Source organism: Zonotrichia albicollis, chromosome 1 (genome assembly GCF_047830755.1).
Source record: "Zonotrichia albicollis isolate bZonAlb1 chromosome 1, bZonAlb1.hap1, whole genome shotgun sequence".
Lineage (NCBI taxonomy): Eukaryota > Metazoa > Chordata > Aves > Passeriformes > Passerellidae > Zonotrichia > Zonotrichia albicollis.
In genome coordinates this window covers 114,603,380-114,629,834 of record NC_133819.1, presented here as the reverse complement: position 1 = coordinate 114,629,834, position 26,455 = coordinate 114,603,380, and the positions used below count along the sequence as shown (strand labels likewise).

At 36.1% G+C, this 26,455-nt stretch overlaps 1 protein-coding gene across 10 annotated transcripts in view; it reads left to right on the top strand.

Annotated features, from left to right (window-relative positions):
- The window catches only part of ST18 (ST18 C2H2C-type zinc finger transcription factor), a 167,717-nt gene that overhangs the window by 83,608 nt on the left and 57,654 nt on the right, over positions 1–26,455 (top strand). For 3 of the 10 annotated variants that reach the window (XM_005479288.4, XM_026791277.2, XM_014264017.3), the window contains 3 exons: positions 11,024–11,130; positions 17,750–17,804; positions 19,760–19,790. The exons of 2 other annotated variants lie outside the window; for them this stretch is intronic. In XM_005479288.4, coding sequence (XP_005479345.2) covers positions 11,024–11,130; positions 17,750–17,804; positions 19,760–19,790 — 193 coding nt within the window. The remainder of the gene's footprint in view (positions 1–11,023; positions 11,131–17,749; positions 17,805–19,759; positions 19,791–26,455) is intronic. 5 more of the 10 variants (XM_074550958.1, XM_074550953.1, XM_026791269.2 and 2 more) reach the window with 2 other exon arrangements.

Below are 26,455 nucleotides of genomic sequence, written 5' to 3'. Positions count from 1 at the left end.
AGCAGACCAGATCTCAGGAAAGGTGAAACTCATTCCAAAGGTGAAGCTTTCTTACTCACCAAGTAGAAAGGATTTTTTCTCTATTTCCTGCCCATGGATGAAGGAGATATAAAGTTCTTGAGAACTCAGGAAACCTAAGAAAAGCCAGTAACATGAGAAGACTTTGACTGTATGGAGAATAGTCATGCTATCCCTAGGAATTTATTTTTTTGTTTCATGAACAGTGAGTGAAATACAGTATGTTGGAAGAAGGAATATGGTCACAGGAAGAATCTGAGACAAAAAGAGCTTTACATAACAGTTTTCCCTGGTCTGACCTGAGCGATCAGGGGTTACTGTGAATCATTAAACCCAATTAATGTACCTTCAGGAAATTCACTTTCACTTAATCCAAAATCAAGCAGGAGAATTGCTTCTAATGGCGCAATAAATAAATATCTGCCTTTCAAAAGAACATAACTACGCAGCTCACATTTTCTCCCTGCTCAGAGTTGTTTGAGCTGTCAATGCCACTTGCACAACCTAGGATGCCTGACAGAAAGAAGTGGTTTCCTACAATAATGCTCTAAGAGTACTACTCATTTCCTAGATGACCACTGAAGAGATTCCTTGGAATGCCATGGTGCTTTCTTTTGTGTTCTCAAAAGGAAATTTATCATATTTTGAGCTGTCAGTCCTGCAAGGTTTACCTGGAGCTGGAAGCTTAAATTTCTTCTTCCATCTTCATATTAAGATGTCTATATTCCTGCCACAAATTTGTCAATTTCCATTACCTCATGTGACAGCTAGCAAGGAATTCACCCTCAAATAATAACTTCATGAACAGGCCTGTTGTAGATGAAACTGCAGGTAGCTGAGCTCACTCTCACATGGCATGTACTCACATGACATGTGTGTGTATGTTGTCCTTTTGGTGTCTGGTGAAAATTTGCTTTCTCTGCTCACATCTTCTGATCTTACATTGAGGAAATCTCCCAGATCAGGGTAACATCCACACAGACATTTTCAGCATAAAATCATTTTATAAAGACAGCACCAGTTTAGAGTCCTGCCCTCAGTTATACGAAAAACATTTTCTGAATGTTGACACAAACGGGACGTGAATTTTGGAAGAGCTGCCACTATGTCTGTCTTTGGCCATAGTCTTTGTAGCCTCCCACAAGAAAGCTGAAATAACCAGCAGTGAGATCTACTCTTGATCTTATATGATGATAAAAAATACATCCTCTTCAACTTAGCTAGAAATTATGTGTTCTATTTACTTGCTACTGAATTACCTGTTGGAATTACATACAAAACATGAACAGTTTACGGAAAGTCTTAAATCATTGTCACATTACAATTTGCCACATAAAATAATACAAACTCTTTCCCTAACTGCATTAATTCTTGTGCTATTATCACTACTCAAACCAATATTTTACAAAGAAGTTTTCTAGTTCCTAGATCAGCAAGCTAAAAATAAACATCCTCACTCAACAATCAGGTAAGATAAGCTAGATGGTTACAAGGATCTAATCTTCCTGATACAAACTGTTATGCAATATCGCAAAAAAACCCCCCTTTCATTAGCTTTTATATCCTTTGATTCCTACTCCTGCTGATGCATTTAGTAATGTGGAGAGCGTGGTGTTTGCCCAAAAAGCAATGTTGTTTCCATGAAAAAAAAAATGGGATTGGAAGGAGTTTTAAGTATTTCTTTTTTTTTAAATTGCTTTGCAAATTCTTTGCACAACAAACCTCGCCAATATGTAAACAGGGCTCTAGCTACTGTGTTTGTCCACAGCTAGAGCTACAGATGAACACAGTGTAGTTGTGTGATGACAGGAACAGCTGACTCATTAGTAGAGAGCAGTGAAAGGTAATTAACCCTGGGAAAAGTACAGCTGCCATGCGAGCTGTTCCTTTCTGTAGGATCTGATTAGAAATTAGTGTTAAACCACTGATTCTTTAAAAAAATGTCATTGATAATTCACTTTCTCTCTCAGGTGTAGCCCCTGAAAGGGGCCTAGGATAGAACCAGTGTACAAAAGGTCTTCTATCTAAAAAGGCCTTTTCTGAAAGAAGTGCCCACCTGTTTGGCTGCTTCTGGACTTTTCTTAACCATGGATACTGTCCCAGCTTTCAATGTTTTGAGGACAGCCTCCAAGTACATGAACACTGCAGAGAATGCACTGTCAGAATGATTTAAGGCTGTTGGTTGCCATAATGGAGTCTTTAGTGAGGCTAGTTATTTAAAAGTCACAGCTACAACTTCTTGTGTCAGGACACAGTTCTGATGCAAAATGATCATACCGCTCCAAAAGAAAGCAAAAATCTGTCTCCTGAATAGGTAAGCACAGCATATGAAAATAAAAAGAGAAGAAAAGGATTATGCCCTGAGCACAAAAAGCACTCCTCAGCCCATCCCTTCTCCTGCACATACTTTGCTGTTTGAGGTACCAACTCAAGACACAGATCCCATGATTTAACCAGACCCCAAACAACAAACCAGACTATTACACACAGACACCTGATTAAGGCCTACTTATCAAGAATGAAATAATTATCACCTAAAATAACAAAATTTCATTTAGTGTGCTCTTGTAATTTCTAAACTGCTGTTTATTATTTACAGCTGTCACATGCAAAATAGTTTTGATCACCTCACTTTGTCAGATCTGACCAGGAGTGTGTTTGCAAACCTGTGTGATTAACACTGAGTGTGTGTGAGTGCTTTCACATGCAGGCAGCTTCTACTATTGAGGTCCACCTGAGTGTCCTGGTTCTTTTCAGTGCAGCCAGGCTTACACTAGGGAATCTGAGCTTTAAGTGACAAAGTTCGTAAGACATCTCTCCACAAGATGATTTTTTCATCTTGCCATAGTCCAGTTTGCTACAATGGAATTATTACTATTATTTTTCCAATATAAAATAGTACTACAATTAATACTGATACATATTGGTACTTAAATAGTACTGATATATTCTTCTAGAGTCATTAATTCAGTATTGTTTAGTGGTACCACAGATAACTTACTTACCACATGTCTGAGGTTCACATTGAAACAAACTTTCCTCTTACAAGTTCTTTTAAATTAAACACAGTGCTTGTTGTGTGCCATATTTGAATTTAATGTTGCCAAAACAATGTAAATAAATTTATATACACAGAAATATATATATTTATACTCACACACACATATATATATTCATATTCATTCATAAATAAATATGCATATACACACACACCTTATTGCCATTTTCAGCAATGAGAGCAAAAATATTCAAAGGAAAATATTAAAGATATTTTCTCTGAGAATGTTTCTCTATACAGGAAAACAAACAGGTTTTTATGATAAGAGTCTGATGTGTAAAGATTACAGTTTTATCCAGATTGCCTAAGATATTAGGAGAGAAGAGAAAGGAAATGTGTTTTAAATTATTTTGCTGTTCACCATATGTTTTTTTAGTAGCCATATTTCTCACTGTTGTCCTTTTATATTTCTTTTTGCTTGTTTTTTTTGTTTGAGGGTTTTTTGTTTTGGTTTTTTTTTTGTTTGTTTGTTTTATTGGGGGGTTTTGGTTTTTTTGGGTTTTTTGGGTTTTTTTGTTTGTTTGGGTTTTTTGTTTGTTTGTTTTTTTTTTTTTGTAAAAAAGACTGTAGTGAAAGAGGAAACATTTCAAGTTGAGTTTCAGAGGAAGTTAAATGAGCTACTGCTGAACTGATGAATCCATGATGATGAAAATAATATTTGCTACATTAAAGTGTGTTTAGAAATGCACAAAAGCACTTTACAGCACTCAATGTTGTTATCCTCATTTAGCTGACAGGTGAAAAGACTTGCTGAGGGGCACAGAACAGATCAGTGGCAGAGGCAGGAAGAGAATTCTAGAATCCTTTCCCAGTTATTTGCTCAATCATGGTGCTTTCTATTTATGCCTACGACAGAAGACAGGTGTCATTTTAGGAAATAATCTTTGTGTCACTTTAGAATCATAAAAGGCTCTGAAAAGAGAATTTTAACCACCACTCCTGGTGACGCAGACTTCTTATCATAAGTTTGAATAAACTGAACATGCTTTTTCTTGCTTGATTTACCTGATGCAAACATATGATGAGCAAAACTTTTTGCATAAGAAGTCTGTCCCAAGGAACATTTGACATGCACATTTTTGTATCTGACAAGTATTAGTCAATTTTTACTTTGATTTGCAAGGTGGTATTTTTATTCTTGGAAGTTTTTTCCCTGTGCTCTTCAACATGTTCCTAAGATCGTCAGGGCAATGCAGTAGTGTCAGAAAGCCCCCATTATCTTTAGCAGTTAGGGTCATTACAAGTCTTTTAAATGGTGGCAGACTGTACTTCACATGGCACTCTTGAAGTTAATGAACATATGTGATTTGCATGTTGAGGGAAGGCACACTTCTTCCCTTTGTGTGACTTTCCCTTTCCTGGGACATGCCTGTCATGCCTAATGAAGAGAACTTGCTCAGAAAGGGCAAGATGAATGCACAGGATAGCAGAGTGGTAGTTTTATATTTCTTTAGAGTGGTAGTTTTATATTTCTTTCAGTAAAAGTAGATTCTTTTAGTGAAAGTAGGTGGTTTTTAGGTTTATTGTTCCTTTTGATTCCATGTCAGAAAATGTCAAGTCAGCTATTTAGCAATGGTTTTTCCCAGAATTATGATTTCCTAATTCCAACTATTACAATATTTCAAAAAGTGTATGGCTGGAACAGTCAAAAATCACAGGGAATGAATAGAGGAACTTAGATGATGCCTGTGTTTGAGAAGTGACCACTTTTACTAAACCTAAACAGCTTCAGAACTTCTACAGAGATCCAGTGCAGCCATAACAGCACCCCATAAAACCCATTAATTCCTAACCCATCAATTTCTAACTAACTGGAAAAATCAGGTACAATAGAAAGACTGCCCTTGAAACCCATCAATTCCTAACTAGCTGGAAAAATCAGGTTCAGTAGAAAGACTGTAGCAGTGGCAGCTAAACAGCAGGCAAACAGTGCAGCAAACATCAGAACTGGACCAGGATCTTCCTGCCACGGAAGAGGGCGGTAACAGAGTAATTAAACCACACAATTTCGCTGATCTTGGTTCTGCTGATCTGTGTGCTCAGGCATCTCCTGCTGGCCTCAATCCTGCAGCTACTGGGCAGCCCTCAGGTGAGCAGAGCGTGGCCATCTCTTGCTGGAGGCAGCAGCGTCCCCCCACGCAGCGCCTCGCAACAGAGATGACTCCACAGGGAAAGTCGTCCTGGCTGGAAAAGAGTAAACATGTTTTAGAAGAAAACAAACCCTGTGTTCCAGAGTCAACGATGCATACTCTTTGAACTTTCTTTTAAAATTACTCTGAAATCATGAGGTTGTTATGGAGTGGTTTTACTCAAAATAATGCATATCATTGTAACACAAGCCTTGAAGTTAAGTGGCTACTTTAATGAAACATAGTTGCCATAGTTACTGTCGGCGAGCAGAGAATAACTTTTAGTTCTTTTGAAGCTATAAATTAGTTTAAGAAGAGGAAAAGGAATAAACAAGCATGCAAAAGTTTATTATTCAGTGTTTCATGCCTGATCAACTCTTGAAAAAGAAAACTCGCCCTAGACTAGGACATTAACTTTTTCTAGTTGAAATCTATAATTGCCCATCAACAAACACAAAATTACTTTTCAGCTCTGCACTATGTCAGTGTTCATGTTTTCCCCATTTTTTTTTCTCCTGAAGAAACAGTTTTTCAAAGTTCTGCTTGCAGAATTTTGTTAATAACTGTCCTTTTACAGCATCTAAATTGCTATAAAATAATGTTCTAAAGGCAATAATGTATTGCTTAACACAACTCATGAAATCTATGGTCTAGCTCTATTATTCATTATGAACACTGTCTTAAAGCCGATGAGAGGGAAATGAGAATTTATCATGGTGAAGATGTCTTCTAGGACCAGCTCCATTGTTTTTCAGTTTAGCATCGAGATGTGCTCTATCCCTGAAGTGTTAATGGAGGTCACTGCTGTTGCTCTCCTTTACTGTGTCGAAGCAAAAGAGTTCCTACATAGTTGACTATTGAGAAACAAAATGATGTTCTTTCCAGTATATCACCTTCAGCTTATGAGCCTCTAGAGCAGTCGTGATTAACAGGACTTTTACAAAGTTTCTGTGTAGTTACAAGGACAGCTTCAATCTTCTGTCATTTTTTTGCATTAGCTATGATTATGCTTTTACCACCAAAATGCATTTATTCTAAAGGTAACAATACCGACTCAGAGAATAGCTTATGTTTCATCTATATTTATCAGCACTCACTGTACATTTGTGTCTTCATTACCAGGAAATATTAAGGGACATTGTGCCATCTATTCCTGTTTACAGTTTATTATGCAGAGATAGGAAACACTTAGCATGTAAAATGAATGTAGAAATTATTCCTGGATAGAAACACGGACATTTCCCACTCGTTGGCTCTTTCTCCTCCATCACCGGATCAGAGTGTAATTGTCAGTAATCAGGCCTGCTTGCTGCTGATAAAACCACTCTGAATGCTAGCAGCCTTCTTTGTGTGATGACTCAATTATTCCAGAAGTGCCTCATCAAATCTGCCCCATCAGCTGGGCTAATAAATAAGGAGAAGAAACTGGCCCCCCAAAGCAAATTATAAATCCATTTGCATTAACCATTTCGCTGGTCCATGATCTAGGCAGAAATAAGCATGGCAGATTGCGTTAAGCTTATTTGAATATGTTTATAATGTTTACAGCTTGCAACCTTTTTTTTTTTTTTTCACAAGGTGTTGGAATTATCGGTCATGAATAGCATCTAAATGCAGTTATGTTAATTACAGCAAAGCCTCCGGCATCTTTGAGGGATAGTTTGTTGCTTAAATCAGGTGAAAGTTAAACTCCTCTGCTTGGTGAAATATGATCTTGGCTTTGGAGTTTCTGCCCTGTTTAAAAGAGAGGATAAGTGGAAGTGAAGTTTTTTAGAGGTACTAGAAGGGCAACTGCCTGGGTTACCAGCCTGTTTCACACTGATAACATGACCTTCTGTTCATCTCAGGGTACAACAAAATAAGAAAAAGTTTAGCATTAAAGTTGAGAAAGAAAATGCAATTGTTGAAACAGCAATAATCCTGCTTCCTGTGTACTTTGTACTAAATGAAACAAGGGCAAAGATGATCACTCTGCCCCAAGGAAACTCCTTTCTGAAGCTCAAATCATACACAAAAAAAGAAAATCCTTCCAAGTAGAGTCCTGCATATTTCTTGCAGGGAGTGTGTAGGTGTTGAAATTCAGTTACTCATGAGCTGAACATTTTATATGTACTTCAGGATCTCCCCGAGGCTTGTGCAGAACTTAATGTGTAAAGTCACAGACTTCAGACTGTGCAGGATAAAGATCTTACTGAAGTCTAGAGTTAACTTTATTTATTTGCAATGGTATCTTTCTTTCACATGTTATTTGCTCAAATACTAAATACACGGTGTTATTTTGTTTTGGGAAAGAGAATTCACTGTCACTGTAGAACCACAAGAAGTGTTTAGGGATCATAATGGTGAGCACATTGGATTTTGTTTCTTAGATATTACTTTTATTCTGAGTTAGCAAATTACAAACTGAAGCCATGATTCATTCCCACATTTGCAGTTTATCAACCAGAGATGTGGTAAATGAGAGAAAATCAAATTAACCTGTTGGAAATGGAATGTATTATGCTTTAAAAAGCTTTTGCGATCTTTCACAAATATAATGCAGTTTTGAGTACTGAAATTCTGATAGAGAAAACAACTTGGGACTTCTGATAATTTTTTGGTTGTACAATATGTCTTTTCTCATTTTAAAATCCCCAGGAGCTCTGGTAATCTGACCTGAATGAGTGGACTTTTACCCACAGACGATGGGTCAAACAAAATAGCTGTTTGAAGGGATTTGTCACCAACATCTGATGTAGAGGATCAGGACCTAAACTGTCATTGACATCAGTATCCTGGTATGACTCATGGATCTCAGTAGGATGGCACTTCAGAGTCAGTACAAAATCATGTAGCATTGGAAATGGCTATAAACCAAGGAATGAATTGCAAAGGCTCCAGGTGACTTCACTGAACAATTAGACTGACAAATCAAGCAACTTATATATTCCATCTTTGTGGGTTTATAAAGTTTATTATTCTAGTTGAATTGAGATGGTGGTTGAAAAGGATGGAAGCTTTCTCTATAGGCTAGTACCCTTCACCTTCTAGAATAAAAAATACTGTTCAGACACATAGACAGCTGAAGTGTAAGCATAATTTACTGCCTGTAAATTGTTTTGAATTCTTGATTAAAAAAGAGAAATAAATTAATGCAAGTTATGAATAGATTGGGCCAAATGAAGATACATGTGGACCCTAAGGGAGTGACCCCACCAAGGAACCTTGATTGACAAATAAATAAGTTAGCTCTGCCTCATTTCTGTCAACAATGGTCTTATCATCAAAGCCACCAACAACCTGGCTAGATGTACTTTGTAGTACATCTCTTGTGTCTGAGATCTTATTTTCTCCAGTTGGTATTGTAGATTTTTGTACTTGCAATACCTCACAATTTGGCCCATGATCAATTTCATAACTCATAAAACTTCCTAAACAGATTCAGTGTAAGTCCTTGATATTCCTGAAAAATCAGCACTAAACCTTTTTTTTGCTACCTCAACTATCAGATTCCAACACATATCTGAAATGTAACTTACTTCTTGGAGTGAGGACAGGGGTGACACACAGTTTATGTTACATTAAGGGCATGTCACATCCCATGACACAGCATAATCCTGCAGACCCTGTTTATAGCATGACAGATGCATGACATTGTACTAGAGTTTTATGAGACACTCTTTCTTCAAATGTGGGTACTCACCCACGAATCAGCTGAATGGCAGCCAGCACCCTGTAATGTGAAAAGAATCAAACCCAGCACATTGAAGCTTACTAAGCACCAGCAGCTTCTGCTGTGTTTAAGCGCAGCAGAAGGGTGCAGGTTTTTCTGTTTTGCCAGAATTGCCTGTAGTTCTTCAGTACAATTTTAAAACCTGCCCCCCAAACTCATCTCAGTCCAAACTCCTTTTCTTATAAGGAGGACTTTCAATACACTAGCTTATTATGTAAAGCTAAATGTGGAAAGTTTAGTATGTTTTTCCTTGTCCTTTGTGCACTTTTCCAAGTGGATCTCAGCTGTGCTGTCTTAACTCTCGGTCCCTTAGGATGAGAGAGACAGCAGATGGGGTTAGGGCAGAGGGCTGATGCTGCTGACAGCAAACGGCCTGGTTGTTGAGTGGAAGCTGTGAGCATCAGGAAGCTCCTTGTCCCCAGAGAACCAACTAACCACTGAAGAAAGTTGAAAATGAGCCCTTTGAGAAACGCTATTAAAAGTAGTAAAAAATTGCAATTGTGCAGATGATGTGCTGCTGTGTGGTTATTCGGATGCTAATGAGTTTGACATCAGGGAACTCAAAGGGTTTGCAGCTACTCCCTTATGTGATTTAGTTCTTTAGTGGCAATCTTTGAGAAAATAAAGGAAAAAATATATTGTTAATAAATACTTAAGTTGCTAGAATTTTTAGACAAAAATCTGTTAAGTCCTTAGAAAGCTTTTCTCACCATTGTAGTTATTCTCAGAGGTCTTTTGTTTTAGGTTAGTGTGTTTTAAACAAAGAGGAAGAGGAAGGTAGAAGGCTTTGAGATTTCTTTGTGGTTTTGGTTTTTTATTATGAATGTTGAAATAGAATAACAGGAAAATAGGGCTTTGAGGATAAACATCATCTCTTTCTAGTAAAATGTAGTTTAAAAAAAAGCTTTAAAAATCCTGTTGGTATTGGGATGGTTTGCTCTGGGTTTTCTCCCTTCTTTGTCATCTTACATCTGTTGCCTGTTTCATTATTTGATGAAAGTGTACTGATTATAATTAAAAGTACTTGATGGGATAAAACAAGCATCCTATCTATTGGGACACAAGCAGAAATTAGTCACTCAAGAAACTCCAGCTTCCCTGTTTAGAATGAGCCTTTGCAAGTTCAGAAAAGTAACATTCAAAATTTTGTTGAAAAAGACATCACCAGATATCATTAAGAGAACAGTTAAAGTTCTGAAATTTTATTTGCAAACTTTTTCCTAATTGGAATATCTTCAATGAATAGATCTATTTTAAAAAAGACACTGCATGATATGTGAAACAGACCTCCGAAGTTGCAGCTGATAACAAAATTTTAATGTTTTGGTCACTACTTCTAGGAACAACCTCTAAATAAAACTTTTCCTGAGTAACTGCTCATTGTCAGATTCTTCCAGGTTGCAGGTATCTAGAACTTTAAGTGTTAGGAGGATATTTCTGAAAACAAGGATCTCAGTGTTGTACACTCAGATGTGAACTTCTGCAGCTCTACTTCCCTCGCTGTCACTGTTGATTTAGCATAAAGTCCCTCTCAGAAAGGAATAAAAACTGAGCATGGAGAAATGTCAAGGATTTCCTTAATTTGGCTTAAACTGAGAACACTCTCAGCCTGCCAAACTTTAAATTTTAATATTTGAAGTCAGAAAAAATAGAACGGAGGGGTTTTCTTCTGCTTTTAAAATGTTTCAGAATGCTTCTCACTTATTTTGCATCATGAACTGAGCCATCCCACTCAGTCAAAGGGGTTCTGATGCAATTAAAATACTTGACTAAGGATTTCTTCATATAGAAACGGTAGATTTTTGTCCACACAAGACGAAAAACTTTTTCTTAGAGCAGGTTTATTTCATAAGTGATCAAGAGAGCATTAATGATGTAAAGAAACTACTTTAAGAAAAGAAAAAAAACCCATATTCATTATGCCTTTTAGAAGCACCATTGATGCCTCTACACCCTATCTTCGTAAAACCGCTGAAGAAAATATTGTACCTGGATTATTTACCCATTTGATTTAAAGAGTGTCTTGTTTCATCTATGTTTTATTTAGTATAGTTTTTTGTTTTGTTTTGTTGTTTTTGTTTTTGTTCCTTTGTCTGTTTTTTCCAGAGAATGAATTTGAGGATTATCTGTTAAATCAGGCAAGGCATCTTGGGCTGTGTGACAAATTTGGTCCTTTGGAATCTGCACGTATTTTCACCTGGAAACACACAAAGGTGGGATAATTTATTTTAAAAAATTAATTTTGAGTAGAATATGGCTCTATATTAGTAGTAGAATACTCTGTGGTTTCATGTGTTGTGTCTCATGCACTAGGATTACTTTTCTTGCATAATATCAGCTGTTTTAAGAAAGTCTTCAACAGTCAGGTATAGCAGTAGACTCTATAAACAGTAGACTCTACTAAACAGTAGAAGAGTTGAGAAATTTTGTAAATGCATAGAAATTCTAGTTAAATTTGCGAACTACACTTTTTTAGCCGTACATACTGTCAGTAACACAAGTATCTTTGAATCTATATGACTCCAGGAATGAGAATATATTTCACAGTGTACTGCTTAAATTTAAAATTATTGGTTCATAACTTATTGGTGATTTTTATATATATATATATAAGGTTTATTGATTTGGGACTTTTTTAACTATATAGCAGTTGGGTGGGCTAAAACCTTAGTGTATTTAAAAAGACCTCAAAGCATCAAAACTTTTATTTTTTACTGACTCTTTCTTCTAAAAAATAATATTTAATGTATAGTAGCACAGGAAATAGTGACAACACCTTGAACTACAGAAAAAATGTAAGTCTAGGAAGAAAAGCTTCCAAAAAAAGTAGCCTGGTTTGAGCTGCATTTCAGCTTAGTATACTATATAATTTTTCTCTGAGTTTAAAAACTGGCAGTTGCCCCTCAATTTTATGAAGCTGTGACTCTGCCCTCTAAAGCCTTGGTAAAGAAGACTAATAGAAATACTTGGCACATGTTGGTTACCCAAGGGAATAATAGAACTATTTGCTGTAGTCGTTTGGCAAAAGGACATAAACATATGGCTTTGGTTTATATTCAGCACTGCCAGTTGTGCAAAGTTGCATGGATGAAGTATACAACAGCAGTGACAACTCAGAAATCAGAAGTGAGAATCAAAATAAATCATCCTTATTACAAAGCTATTCAAGCTTGCCTCTGATCTAAGGCTTATTTTGTTTCTGCATATTTTCAAGTAGTGAATTCAATATAAAAAAATCTACTTCTCACAAATGGATACACCATTCAATCACAGTATAAAATGCCAAATTGTTGATGATTTATATGTGTTATAAACATGGTCTAAAGTTTGCATTTAGTAAATGTACTTATTTTAATTCCCAAGAAATTCATCGAGCTGAACCAATTATTTCCATGTCATTCAACTTTTGCCTAGAGAAATCAGACATAGCTTTGAGCAAGCTAAAACAAAATTTTCAAAAATAAAGATGCGATGACTCCTTGGTTAAGAATAGTCAAAATCACCAAAAAAGGCATAATTTTAGTAATAGTCTTTAGGAATATATTTCTAAATATTTTTTGTTTCTGGTCATCAACATATTAAAAAAAAAAAAGAAAGAAAAAAAAAGAAGAGCAAGAAACTTTAACCATATTGCAAACAATGTTCTTAAAAAAGAATTGCATTTGGATTCTGGATTATTTTTATGGCCAGAAATGAAAATACATACCTTTATCTAGAAACTGTTATTTTTGTTCTCTGCATTTCTTTTTCTCACTATACTTCTCACAGTCAGTGTGAGATTAGTAGTTCATATTAAAAATGTTATCATAGACTAAGAGAAAGATTTAGTCAGCACACATATAGACATACAGACAAATAATGATCTGCTCTTCTGGGCAGGCTATAGGAAATCTTGCTGTCAGATTTATTAATTTTTTTTTTTTCTCTATGACTTTATTCTCTTTTTATGTGGTAAAATCTTACATGAGTTAGTGAAAAGAAATATCAAATTATGAGTATCAAAACCACTGAAAATCTTGCTCTGAGTGTTTTACTGTAGGGAGAATTATTTACTCTAGGGACAAGTACACAGAGTGTCCTGTCACCTTGGGACACAGTATAGCACAGTCCTGTTCATTGTCCTTAGCAGAATCTGACTTCATCTTTGAAGTTTGTGGCTTGTGTTGGAGAATGGATTGAAAAAGGATTTGTGTGCTTTAAAAATCAGGGAGGTTTTTCTTCTGACTGAGTTCACTAAGCTTGTGACAGATATAGCTCTTGTCTCAATACTAACTTCGGCAATTCACAAATTAAAAAGAGTAGAGAAAAGTGATTCTTTTTCCGGACCTCTCAAAATCAGGCAAATTTTGTCCTAGTGAAATGATTACCTGAATTTAATTTTGAAAATCAGGTATAACTTCAAGTCAGAAAGTCACAGTGCAATGATAAAGCTTATACTCCTTATCTCTAGATGAACTGGGGATTTCTATTCCTCTAACTAGTTATGCAAAAGGAAACCGACTGACACTCCAGCAGTGTGAAACCCACTCCAGGAAAGCCATGCTTGTGTGAAGAGTACAATGGAAATTACAAACTGCATAGCTCTTACACGAGCTCTTTCCAGGAGATGCATTTCACTTTTACCTATGTCAGCAGCACTGGCTTCCCTAAGCCATAGTTTATTTCACAGTAATGTACTGTAAAACTATCCTACTCAGATAGTAGTGTCAATTCAGTTTCTGAAATTCAAAATAAAAAATGTGCAAATAAACTGAAATAGTTGCTACTATTATTATTGTCATTATTATAATTTATTGCACATGCCCTATTTTCAGCTGTTAGTCATATTCTTGGATCCTATTATAGCATCAGTACACGCACATGTGCACAGACAGACTCCAGGCACACAAAAAGCCAAACTCAGAGCCAAATCCTGATTCTCTCACTCAGGGAAGTATTTCCAGGTGCTGCTCTTGAGTCTGCTAACTGCAGTGGGATGGTACAAACAAAAGAACTGCCATTTGGTTCCTGCAGCCAGGAACTCTGAAATAGTTTGCTGAGAAAGTATGATTGCTGCTATTGCACCAGTAAATTAATCTGGAGAAACATGAATATCCTGTAGCAGTTAAAAAGTAAATTTTTACAGTTTCAGCCAAGCAGAATTTGGGGTACTGTCAGTGACTCCAGTCAGTTCTCTGTGATCTAGTTGTTGACTTACACTTACGTCTCAATCAACATTGAAGGAAAAGTGGAAGAAAGATCAGAAGGAAATTCACAAAGGCAGAGGGCATTCATTAACCTCTGGAGATTTGCTGGAACATGTTTTCAAAAAATAATTCAACATCAATATCTTCAGTAAATTTTGAGATCACAGAAATGGGATATAACTGAAGCAGAAAGTATTTATTTCTTAGCCTACTTGCTTAATGATTTGGGACTGCAGAGCTGCTGCACCTCTGTCCTTGTGTTTCTGACTGTGTTTTTCCCACTAATTCCTTCAGAGTCCATTAGCTAGCTTCAACTAATTTTGAAAAGAAAATGTTTAGATGAGTTTAAAATCCATCAAATGAGAGAATCTAGATATAAAACACAAAGATTAAGTGGACTTAGTTCCACTATTCACTTGCCATTATTTTTATAAAGCTTGCCCTTAAAAATTATGGGAATATAACCTCCAATAAAATTTTCTTGGCACACATTCCATTATCCCCATGGTCCTGATGGCTAAAAAAAATTAGCAGTGAGATATTGTGTGAGGATTTTGTGCACACATGACCATTCTGTTTACCCCTTATGGATCCTTGACTCAAGACAACACATGTAGTGTGAGGGAGGGTGATCATCCCCCGGCCTTGACAGCATGAAGCACCTTCCAGAATCCATCCAACCTTTACACTCACAACAGTAATGATACATGTCTCAAATTAACACCCCCATAACGAGTACCTGTAAAAATACTGGCTAGAATTTCTCAGATTTTAATCCTTTTGTTGTTCCATGGGTGATTTGAAAGTTTGAATGCTTCTTGCTGACCATCCTTTGATATAATTTCATGTAAAATTATCACTGTGTAGATGAAAAACAGAAGTGAGACTCTTCATTCACTTTGTATCAGTATCAGGCAGTCTCTAAAAGGACTACCAAAATCCAAAGATAAGACATTTAAATTTTGAGCAAGAGAAGGGTTTTTATTTGCTGACACAGTTACTTCTGTATTTCAAGTTAATGCACAGGGCTATTTTTTAAGTTAAGGTATCTTTTGTGCAATACAGACATGATGATTATTTTGATATGTATATGCACCAGGCTAAACTGTCTTATAAATTATAGGTTTGAGTTGATAAAAAGATATCTCATAGTGTGAAACTTTTTCAAGGAAAGAAAATCAATTGAAAAATCACCTGCATTGATTTTGTCATTGGTTTTCACTCTTTGTGCAGTTTTTAAATATTCATCACAATGCAACCTGCTGTTTAGACCAAAGTAACTGCTGTTCAGTAGAAGCAGTGAGCACTTTTTGTTTCATAATTAAAAGAGCAGCACTGTGATTGGTGTGGTATTTATTATGAAATGATGACAAAGGAGTACCAGTGGTTTTAATAGTTTTAGCTTACAGGAGCTGTTGTTAATTTTTTCTGTAGAGTTGCAGGTGAAATAATGCACAGTGGATAAATAGTCTATATTGGTTTAACTGAACATAATATATAGTGTGTTCTGGAGTTGTTTGTCTCAATAGACTATAGTAATCAAAAGTAATGAACCTATTATGTGCAGGACCTTGGAGAGCATAGAATGGCAGTAAAAGTGTGGCACATAAAAGGTTTATTAAAGGAAATTAAAGTCCATCATTGCCACACCTGCTCCCCTATTATAAGTCTATGGCAGGTCAGTGCCTTCAATCACAACTCAGCATCAGAGAACAGAGCCATGTTTCCCATTACCATTGCAGTCACATTGCAAAAACTCGTTCTCCAGCTTTTAAGGATAGTAACAAGTAAAAGCTGACATCAGCCCCACTATATAAACAGAAGCTCTTCATGTTTTTCCTTGCTAATAATCAATATCAGATGTAAATTTAAACAGAGAAAAGGTATAATTGTCTGGCTTTGATGTGCATTTCCATCAGTTTATATTTTCATTTCAGACATCACTAACCTGTGTTCTAGAATTAAACTTCTTCAAGTCCATGAATACCCTTCTCAAATGTTTGTGTTCTCTCTTTCAAATTGCTATTTTGATTCCAATATCTGCTCATAATATTCAAACATATACAAAAACAAATAAACCCCAGGAAATTAGAGAAATGTTTTTTATCCCCTAGAAAGGCTGACTTTACTCTTTATTTCTCAGGTCAATTTTGTAATATTCTGCAATGTTCTTTCAGATAAGACCTTTGAAACATCTCAGTAATCTGAGTCATATTGAGCTAAAAATAAAGCATACTCAGATCTTCAGACTCTATAAATGGAAAGAGGCACAAACAGGACTTCTTGCATCATTCCTCAGTTCAGTGCAGTTCAGCAGATCCTCAGAAAGAAAAAGTGAAATAATTGACAGGATCTTCTGTTGACATCAGTATTTATCTTGTGACATTTTTCAGGGAGAGATGCCTGGCAACTTCTGGTCTCCATATCTACCTATCACCCAACACAGTTTCATAAATCAGATGCTGGTGTCTGCAAACTGATCTGCAGAAGCCCATGGGAGTTGCTTTGTCTACAATATATTTATCATCACCATTTTACAAACAGGGAAACTGAGATTCAAGTAAACACAGATAGCAAGCTTCCTTCAGAGACTGCAGAAAAATTCCATAGTTCCCAAAATTTTGCTTAGAAAAAATTCCTGGTGATAGAGTCTTTCTTATGTAGAAAGCGTTACTTTTAGAAAGGAGTTTGCCTCCCTGGACATGGTCAAAATTGCACTGTTGTACAATCTGCTATATGTCACTGCAGTTCTCCACACCACAACATGAAATCTTAATCCCTTTGAATTTCAGGGGTTTGCAATAAAATCCCTGGATTGAAAGCCTACCCCTATAATTATGTGTCTGGGCCACATCCAAGACCAGAAGGTGCATATTTCCAGTTTGGGTTTAGATGTAGCCAAAAGTGTAGTGAGAACAGCTGATCTTGAATGGATTCTCTTATTTCAGTTAGAAAACTTATGACATCAGCTGACTTCTGGGGGGTTCTGGGGTTTTTGATTGTTTGGTTTGGTTTTATTTAATATAAAATACAAATATGGACACTAGATTCTCCAAAAAAATCTCTTGTAAATCCATAACTCACTGTCTCTTCAAGCAAAACTTCTTAAAGAAGTAGTTGATTAAGTGTTGAAGAATTTCAAAGCTGTTTATGTGTCGTTATGCATTGTCAAGCAGGAAGGTTTCATGTCTTAAGGACGAAGTAGTCAGAAATGCAGGTTCCAACATAGCTATGGAGCTATGCCTCAGTTACAGTGAAAATGCAGAGTTCCTGCAGTCACGGCAGCTTTCTGGGACCTTTTGTTTCAGGAGGTGGATGCTGAAAGCAGCACTCACGCAGCATTACTCTTTCTAACCTTATGCCTTCAGCTAACACCTGTAGACCTCATCATTAAACCTTACAGAGTCACTCATAACTATCACTTTATTAAACAAATCTGCATCATTATAGGTATCTCCTCGGTATTTACTAGATATTCACAGATGGCTTTTTATCTCTTTGACAAGATTAATAAGGCATGATTATTCTTTTTTTTCCTATTACTGTCTGGCCTTTGGAAATGTGAAAAAAAGTATTGGAGTGTTGTTTTTATTTTTTTTCTCAATGGCAAAAGGTATGAATTAAAGACCTTGTGTTAATATTGCAGATGGATGCAGATGGGGAAAATAAAAAGCTGCGCACACGCTCCAAAGGAACCAAGGGTGAGTTAGCAAGCACACGCCACGACCCTGTGCCCAGAACACCATGAAATATCATAGTTCCTGTGCACAGCCCTTAATGTGCACTGAGAAACTCTGGAGCTTCCTTACGGCTGCTTTTTAATCAGGGCAGGACACAGACTGCTGGCAGTCAGAGGCACAATGTTATTAGCTATGGTATAAAGAAAAGCCAAAAAAATCTACTGATGCTATTTTCTTTGAGTTATTTTTCAAAGACGATAAAGGATAGACTTTTATTATCCAAAAGAAGCAAACAAAACCACCACCACCATCAACAACCAAAAAACCCCAAAAACCAAAAAAACCCGCACAAAACCAAAAAACCCAAAATGATTTTCCGCAGTGAGTTGAGTTGACAACATTTAATGGATGCTTTAAAAAATTGTATATCAGAACTTTGTCTCATCCACCTGAATGTTTTTTCTGTCTATTGCCATTAATTATCTATAAAATAGCTGAGTAAATGGTCCAGAGGCAAATTTTCTTTAATCAAAAGCTGCAGGTGTATGTGGGAGAAGAGAATCTTGTGGGGTTTTTTGAAGCATTGGTGCTCATGTTTCATTTGCAAAGTTATGACATAGTTGTATTTCCTAGATATTACTCTCTTTTTGTAAGGAACAGATGGAAATGCAGTACAGAGAGATAAACAGGCCCTTAATGATCTCAACATCTGGAAAACATGACTGACTAGCAGTACAGCCCTTCCAGGAAAATAACTTTTTATTTTAATTCATAACAGTTTTTGTGACTCTTGATAACAAGTGAAAAATGGATATACTTAAAAATAAATGTAAAAGTTTTGCCTACCCTGTGAACATTTTTGCTTATGACTGTTTTCAGAGGCACAAAGCACCCATCCTTCACTCTAATATTAATGAGAATTGTTGATTCTAAATACTGTCAAAACAGACTACTTCTATTGTTGTCCCAATTCACTAATTTGAATTGTTAATATTGTGTCTTTAGGTTCAAGTTATGGTCAGAATGAAAGATTAGAGTGATTTGGTGTTAATTCTCTATTTTCAAATGATCAAAGGGGCAAAAAGTGCTAAACCTCACTGAGGAAAAGACAGAGGAAAAGCGTTGAAGTACTGCAGACTGACTGCAGATAAGGGGATAAATACAGACAAACCTTTCTAAAAGCCATTATTATTGTCATATCAAAACTTTGATGCAACTCTCACTGGTGATCTATGAAATTAATATAAAATTCATATATATTTCAAAAGTACCCAACAGAGAACTTGGAAAGTCTCTGATTAGGGAAGTTATTCACACCCCAGCATTAGGGCATGTCTTCTCTGTTGGTCAGGACTGTGAGTTAATAGAGTTTGGCTGGCAGAGCAAACTTCAGTTGTAGTTAACAGGGGTTTCATACCCGTTCACTCAAAAGGCTAATAACACAATTTTAAAACTTATGGAATTTTTTTTCTTCATATTTTTATACATGTACATACACCCTTATAGAAATTAACATATCAAGAGCATTTTCCCCAGAAGTGGAAACAACAAAAATTGCCTCTGCCCTATGAGACACCTGTTGGCCTTGTCAATATGCTGTATACTCCTGTGTGGGCAGGAATTTGTAAACACCAGCCTTTGCAATCCCCAAACTGATTTTAAATTCTGGAAATTAGAGAATTTGCATTCTATTTTCAGGAAAAACAAGGGTCTTTTCTTTACTTTTATTTCCATTATTTTCCTTATTGTTCTGCTGAACATCATACTCCAGGTTTCATGCATCCTAAAATAACTGTGACAATTACACCTTCATTCAGCATTTGTCACTAGTAGCTACAATCCTGTGGTTAGCATGAAATAACCACCTGTGTTTTGATAGCCACTCCTCTGTCATTACAGATAGGCAGGTGCAAGGCTGCAGAAAGCACAAATCTGGAAGTGTAAACTAATTAATTCTTTCCTGCTTTTATTAACAGTTCAAGTGGACTCCATAGCTCAAGAGCTCAGGTAAGAACTTACATAGTTTATTTTTGCAGTTTTATTTTCTTATGATATTGACAATTTTATACCACTGCTACTGCCATAAAATAAAGAATCAAGCAAATGCATTTTGTAAAGCTGTAGCATAGATCTGAAAAACAATAATTTATGCAGATTCACTTTTTAGATATACAAAAAACTGAAGCAAAATGTTAACAGTAATTATGCAAGCATAATCAAACGTAATGTGAAGTGGTCAGGATTCTGGTATGTTGTCTTTATTTTCAGCCTGTGTCAGGGCACACAACAAAATAATTTCTGGTGAATGTTCAGCTCTTCAGTCTTCTTTTTCCTGTCATATACGTTACAGCATTTCAATATCTGAACATTCCAAAATATATTAATATATTTTACTAGATGGCTTTTATAAAACTGGTCTGGATACCCCTGAAAATTCTAAATGCAGTAATGGCTCATTCTTCCTTAAGTATTTGTTGAGATTTCATAATTTATGGAACCAGCAGGGAGTATTTCTCAAGCTCACACAAAGAATGTCAACCCACTCAAAAACACAAACTACAGCAGGATATTTCAGATTGCGAATGTCTAGTAATTTTCAACATAACTACTTTAATTTACCTATGCATGCACCCAATCCTAATAACTGATCCAAAATCTTAGATTAAACTCTGGAAAGACTGGCAGATTTTTCTGTACCAGGTCTTCAAGAAAGAAAATATTTAGAGGTACCTACAAATTCCTGGAGTTATTAATCAGAATTAGAATTCACTACAGCTTCAGTGTAAATACTGAAAAAAAAAATCTTTGGAGTTTTTTGTAAGTTAACTTATATTCCCTACACTCACTTTTCATCACGTTACTGGGCTGCTTGCTTATTCACAGCAGGCATCCGAAATATGTGCTTGTGGGTTCATCCATCTTGGGAACAGAAACATCATTGTGTGATTTATTTGATCAACCAAAAGTGCCCAATCTCTTAAAATAGGACATGAAATATTTTCAGGAAGTTATTTGCAGTGAAGACATACAATGTTTTAAGGTTTTGTTTTATAATAAAACTGAGGAAATTATAAGCTTCTTATAGCTACTCCATGAACAGAAGTGTAGGCTAACTTTTTGGATAAATTATTCATGGTGAGTCACTCATTCAGCTCTGCTGTGAATCTCATTTTTTTGTATGGCTTCAGTTTCCTGAGATTTAGTGCTTCTCCTTTTTTCCTCTGTGCATCGCTAATTTATGCACCAGAAGGATGCATTAATCCGTAGAGGCAGCCATCCAAAAAAAGGGATGGTCCATGTGTTCCTAAGAGAAAAATGTTTGAAAAATAGAGGATGTGCAAGTTTCTGCAACATCAGGGAAGCTGTGATTTATGTATTATCGATTGCTATAGTTTTTCCCAAGCAAATTCATTTCACTCTGTGAAACACATACTGTCTTAGGAAGTACTGTGCGGCAGATCACTCTGTCAGAGATGTGGACCTCCTCCATAAGGAAACATATATTGGTTTCAAACAGTGAGCTAAACAGCACAGAAGAGCATTATCCAGCCCTTAACTTGGCATTTATCATTTCTGCTGTACCAAATTCCATGTTGGGTATCTCCACGGTCAAGTGACTGGCACACAAGTCAGGCGATCAACTTTTATGGATCTACTTGTCCATGAAAAGGTAGAGGGAGAGAGGCAGGGACTGCTCTTTGGAAATGCAGCCATTGGACTGCATCCCTGTTAGTCATACCCATGTTATTGTGGGAAAACTATTGAACATTCCTCAAGAATTAAAGACTGAAATAGTCTGTTGTGTTCCCTGGATACAGATATTGGAACCACTGTCTTTTCTGACCAAGGTTCTAAATGCTGTGTTGGCTGAGAAATTTAAATCCATGTTTAATTAATTTCCCCTTTTCCCCTGGCTTATCCTATCTGACAAAGCACTTTTGCACTCCTTATTGAGTTTCTGTTACGAAGTGCCTTGGGATACTTCTACATGAAAGACGCTACATAAGCTTACATGCTCATTTTGTATTATTATTAATTTCATAACATTGATTGGTTCTAGAGCATTTGTTAGCCTTTTCTTATTCTGTAACTTGTGTTTCACAAAAGTAGAGAATAAAATAAATGAAAAGCAAAACAAAGAATTTCAACCACCAATTAGATTCAATAAATCATGAAAAATTCTCTCTTCTAAATTTCAGGCGTTGAAATCTTACTTAATAGAATTCAATGCCAAAAAGTCTCTTGATTTGAAGAAAGCGAAGGTTTCACTAAGAAAAAATGGCTAATGTTGCTGTTATCATCCATCTTCTCCTGAAAGATAAGACCATCTTTCTGCATAAACTTGTATATTTTTAGAAAGATATTATCATAAGAGACAACCCGGGTTTTAGAATTTTTTTTCCTTAGTAAAATAACTAAAACTTCTCCTACACTGCACTGAATTTTCAGAGAACAGACTTTGCTTCCAGGTATACACAATTATCTATGTATCAAACTTCCATTTATTTCATATAACTATATGCCCTAAGGAATCCCTTAGTAAAACTTTCAGTAAAATAGAAAGAATTTTCTTTACACATGAACACTATAATATTTCTGTGTTACTAGTTCAAATTTATTAGGGTTATTTTAACAGTATCTACTGTAGGTGCTGTAGTGTTGAAGCATAGTACACTAAACTTAGTAAGTCTTTCAAAACAGATCTGTCACTCCTTGAAGTCCTGATCATTTATATGTTAACGACATGACTTAATTTTTTATTTAGGAATGTACTGCTGTGGTGTTTCCACTGGTAGCTAAGCTACCTTAAAAAAAGATGAATCTTTTTAACACAAGCTAAACACAGCAAATAACAATGTGTGGTAGAAGAGAGTGTTGAAGCTGGGAGATCTGTGTTCCATACATTCAAGTTTGAATCTGACACATTTTGGGCATAGAAGCTCTGTTGTATCCATCTTCTGTGAGAAGCAGAATGAAGAGGTCTTCTCTTAGACAGTTTTGTCATGGACCACTGAAAGGACCAGGACCTTCAGCTGTGTTCAGGATTAGAATGGAAACCAAAGTAAAGTGAGGAATATTGGAGTGATGTATTCTCATTACTGTGTTTTATTTAACAGATGGGATACAGTACAATGAACCATCTGTAGGTTATGGAGTGGCATCTGGGTCAGACCAAGGAAGAGCAAATTGGATTGATCCAAGTACAGAATTGCAAAAGAATAGATGGGTTTGGCTAAATCCATGTCTGAATAGAAGGGGTACCTTTTCTGAGTTAGATACAGGTGAAACCAAGTGGATTGGGCTTCTGTCACTGATGATTAATGTGGAGTCCACAAGGTGCTTCAAATCATAGAGAACAGCATTGGTGTTTGGTGGGAATAGTTACACTTCCCCTTACTTTCTGCACTGTTGCATGCCTTCTTCAAAAGTAAGGAAAATTACATTTTTTTATCTGGAGCTCTTGTTCCAGGGGTTGTGAGACACTTCAGATATTCAGAGAAGTTGAACTGTTCATTGTGAATGTACAGAGTTATGAGTATCTTGAATACTTTAGCAGAGGGAGGACTAACTGAGCAGAGCTATCTGGATGTCTCCTTGTTAGAAGTAGTAACTGGACAATTCACCCTTTTGTGGCTGTCTTTTGATTAGGAGGGTTAGAAACCAGCAAAACAACCCTGCAAGCAATGGAACTGAAATATCTGGGAAAGTCTGTGTTACTAAAATATATTCCTGTAATGAAGAGGTACATTAATATACTGTTGTATATGACAACATTCTAAAAACCACTTAACTAACTGGTAGTTTTTCCTTATTCTAAATTGCCAAATGTTTTCCTGATTTCCTTTAAGAATGATTAAATTGAACATATTCAATTATAACTGAGCTCTGTTTCAACCAGTAATAACATGAAGGTAGAGATTTTGGTAGATAGAAGAGAGTTTGCTGGTCAGGAAATGCTCATGGCATGAAAGAAAAGGCCTCTTCATGCCTAGCTGCATTTAGAAAGGACTGATTGGCAACTCTTTTTCTGAACTTTATAAAGTAAGCAAATTTTTTTAAGAAGTATTTGTGAAAAAAAAGCAGTAGTATGGCAGATGACTGGAGAAAGAGGTGAAAGAGGTACTCAGATGATGGAAGAACTGAGCACATGAAGAAAAAACACATAAAAAGGCTCCAAGGTGTTCCTTAGTAAGAATTGAGATTATGGTTGATTTGTGTAGCTATCACCTTCACAGTGGTGTTATCCCACAGCATTGCTTAGAAATGAGACAGCAACTGAGAAATCTGTTTGTTCCTAGCTGGCATCTGGAAAACCTGTCAGGTTTGTCCTTTGGGCTTGGCTTCTGTTTCCACAGGAGTTGGTCAGAGACTGATTTTCTGGAAACTGCTGTGGAAAAGCACGTTTGACATAATCCTGAATAAGCACATTTGGAACAGAAACTGAGGTGGACTCTTGCATTTCCTGGTGTCTCATCTGTCTCCACTGGCAGAAAGTGTGGGACCCTTGCAGTCAATAACGTGCTTTGCTGAAACAAATTGTAAGTCTGAATTCAAACAAATTGGTAGTAAATGTTAAATGAAGATGGTCAGTAGTTATAGCTACTGCCAAACATGTCTGAGCTTCACAGAAAGTCTTTTATTTGCAATTGAAGATTGGATGTTGACAGCATACACTTTCAGCCCTCCTCCCCAGTGCTCCCCATGATGGTAACTGGCTGGGGCAGAGCTGTGCCATCTTGGCATTAAGGTATTTCTCCATGACATTTTGGATTAAGCATTCCACTTGAGTCAAAATTCTGCATCATGCTGTTTCTATTGATAACTGATCTTCAGTTAAACAATGGGCATTAACCTTAAGAGTAGCTATTCCCAAGATCTGTTAACAGAATGAGTTAGAGTTTCCCCTGCTTGCTCTTTAGCTTGGAAAAGGAGCTTCCTTCCTGCCCTAGCCATTGTAGAAATTGAAATGGTTATGGGGTGCTGAAAATATTAACCTCTGTCTCTTACCACATGATTTCTGGTACAAGCAAGTCTGTCATGTTATTATGAATCATGCTTTCTTAAATTCCCATTAAATCTTGTTCATTTACTATTCTTTTCTGACAACTTTGTTAGGTTCCTTAGGAACTTTATCTGATGTGCTAGACCTTACTCTCCTCAAAGAATCTGTTGAAATCTATGTTTTACACTAAACAAAAATGGTTTTGTAGTTGATGTTTGATAGAAAACATTGAACGGTCAAGCATAAACATTGAACAATCACTATGTGGTGCCATTTACTGCAAGGCAAAGGCAAGTATATGGTCACAGTATATTGTCACAGTCATAGTAGTGACAAAAATAGTGTTAGAACTCACCTATCCTTATTATATCCTGCATGTCAATATAGTAATCATAACTAAAAAAAATCAAGCATTAATGAAAATTGTAATGGCAATCAAGTTTATAGTCCATCATGTTTAAGTTCCTCCCTTGTTTCCTCCTTCACCTCCCAGCTGCCCTCTAATTAGCCATCAAACTGTGAAATTTACAGAGCTGTCATCCCTCCTCTCCCTTCACTCTGCCTCTCCACCTTGTTTCTTTTCCTCCTTTCCTTTTCCTAGAGTTTGAATGAGTTGATGGACCCCAGGCTTTTGGCTTTTTTACAGCACCAGATGCTTTCATAGTTCAGAACCAAGTTATTCTTTCAGTTACTGTTAAACCAGTAACCAAGACAACAATTAACAGCAAGAAACACAGAAAGAAAGTCAAAATTCAAACATCTCTAAGTTTTCTTCTTTCAATAGTCATGTGACTGGTTTAAGGCCTACATAAAATATTTGCAACTTGTCTATAGAGAAGACCAGCTTTTTTTTTTTTTTTCACTCTTATTAAAATGTCACTTTGAATGTAAAGTAATAAGGTAATAAGAACCACTGTTCTGTTTCAGCAAATGATAACATGGTTCTGGGTGACCACTTTTAAGATTTTGCAGGTAACCTTGGGGTTCATAGTTCTTTGACTTAAATAATGAGTGAACTGTTCTGAATAACCACTAAGATGGTTGAAATAAGAGCTCTGTCTCATAATTCTTTTGAGAAAACTGTGGTTGGAGCTGTTAATTATGCTTAATAATTTGCTTAATTCCTATGCATGTTCAGACCTTTTGACGTGTGTACTGTGATCTCTACCTTTTCTTCCTGGATTTATTTAGAACTTTTAGAGACAGCATTTCATGTTCAGATTTCTATTTTACCTTGCTTCAGTTGATACTTTATGTGCATTTGCTTTATAGGTGACTTTTATAGCTCTGTTTAACAACAACTGCATTAGATGTATTTCTAGAATATTATAGGCCTCTTTTGATGTCTACTATGTTATTTCTAGCCAAAATTCACAATCTCAGTGTCTCCTTTCTCTTCGCTATTATATTTGATTGTGGTTTTACATTTTTTTACTTAAAGCCTCCATTTAACATTAAAAAGGGTAATTATAATTTAGTTTCAATTTATGTTTTTCTGTAAGAGGTTTTTTGTAATATATGTCAAATCCACATCATTTTATTGTGGCTGCTATATTGAGATAGTTATTTTCAGGTTTTTCTACCTGAGAGCTAGTTGTATCTTAGAATACTCCCTGCCTTGGAGTAAAATTTTTATGCTTTATGCTATTTAATATATTACACGAGTCCC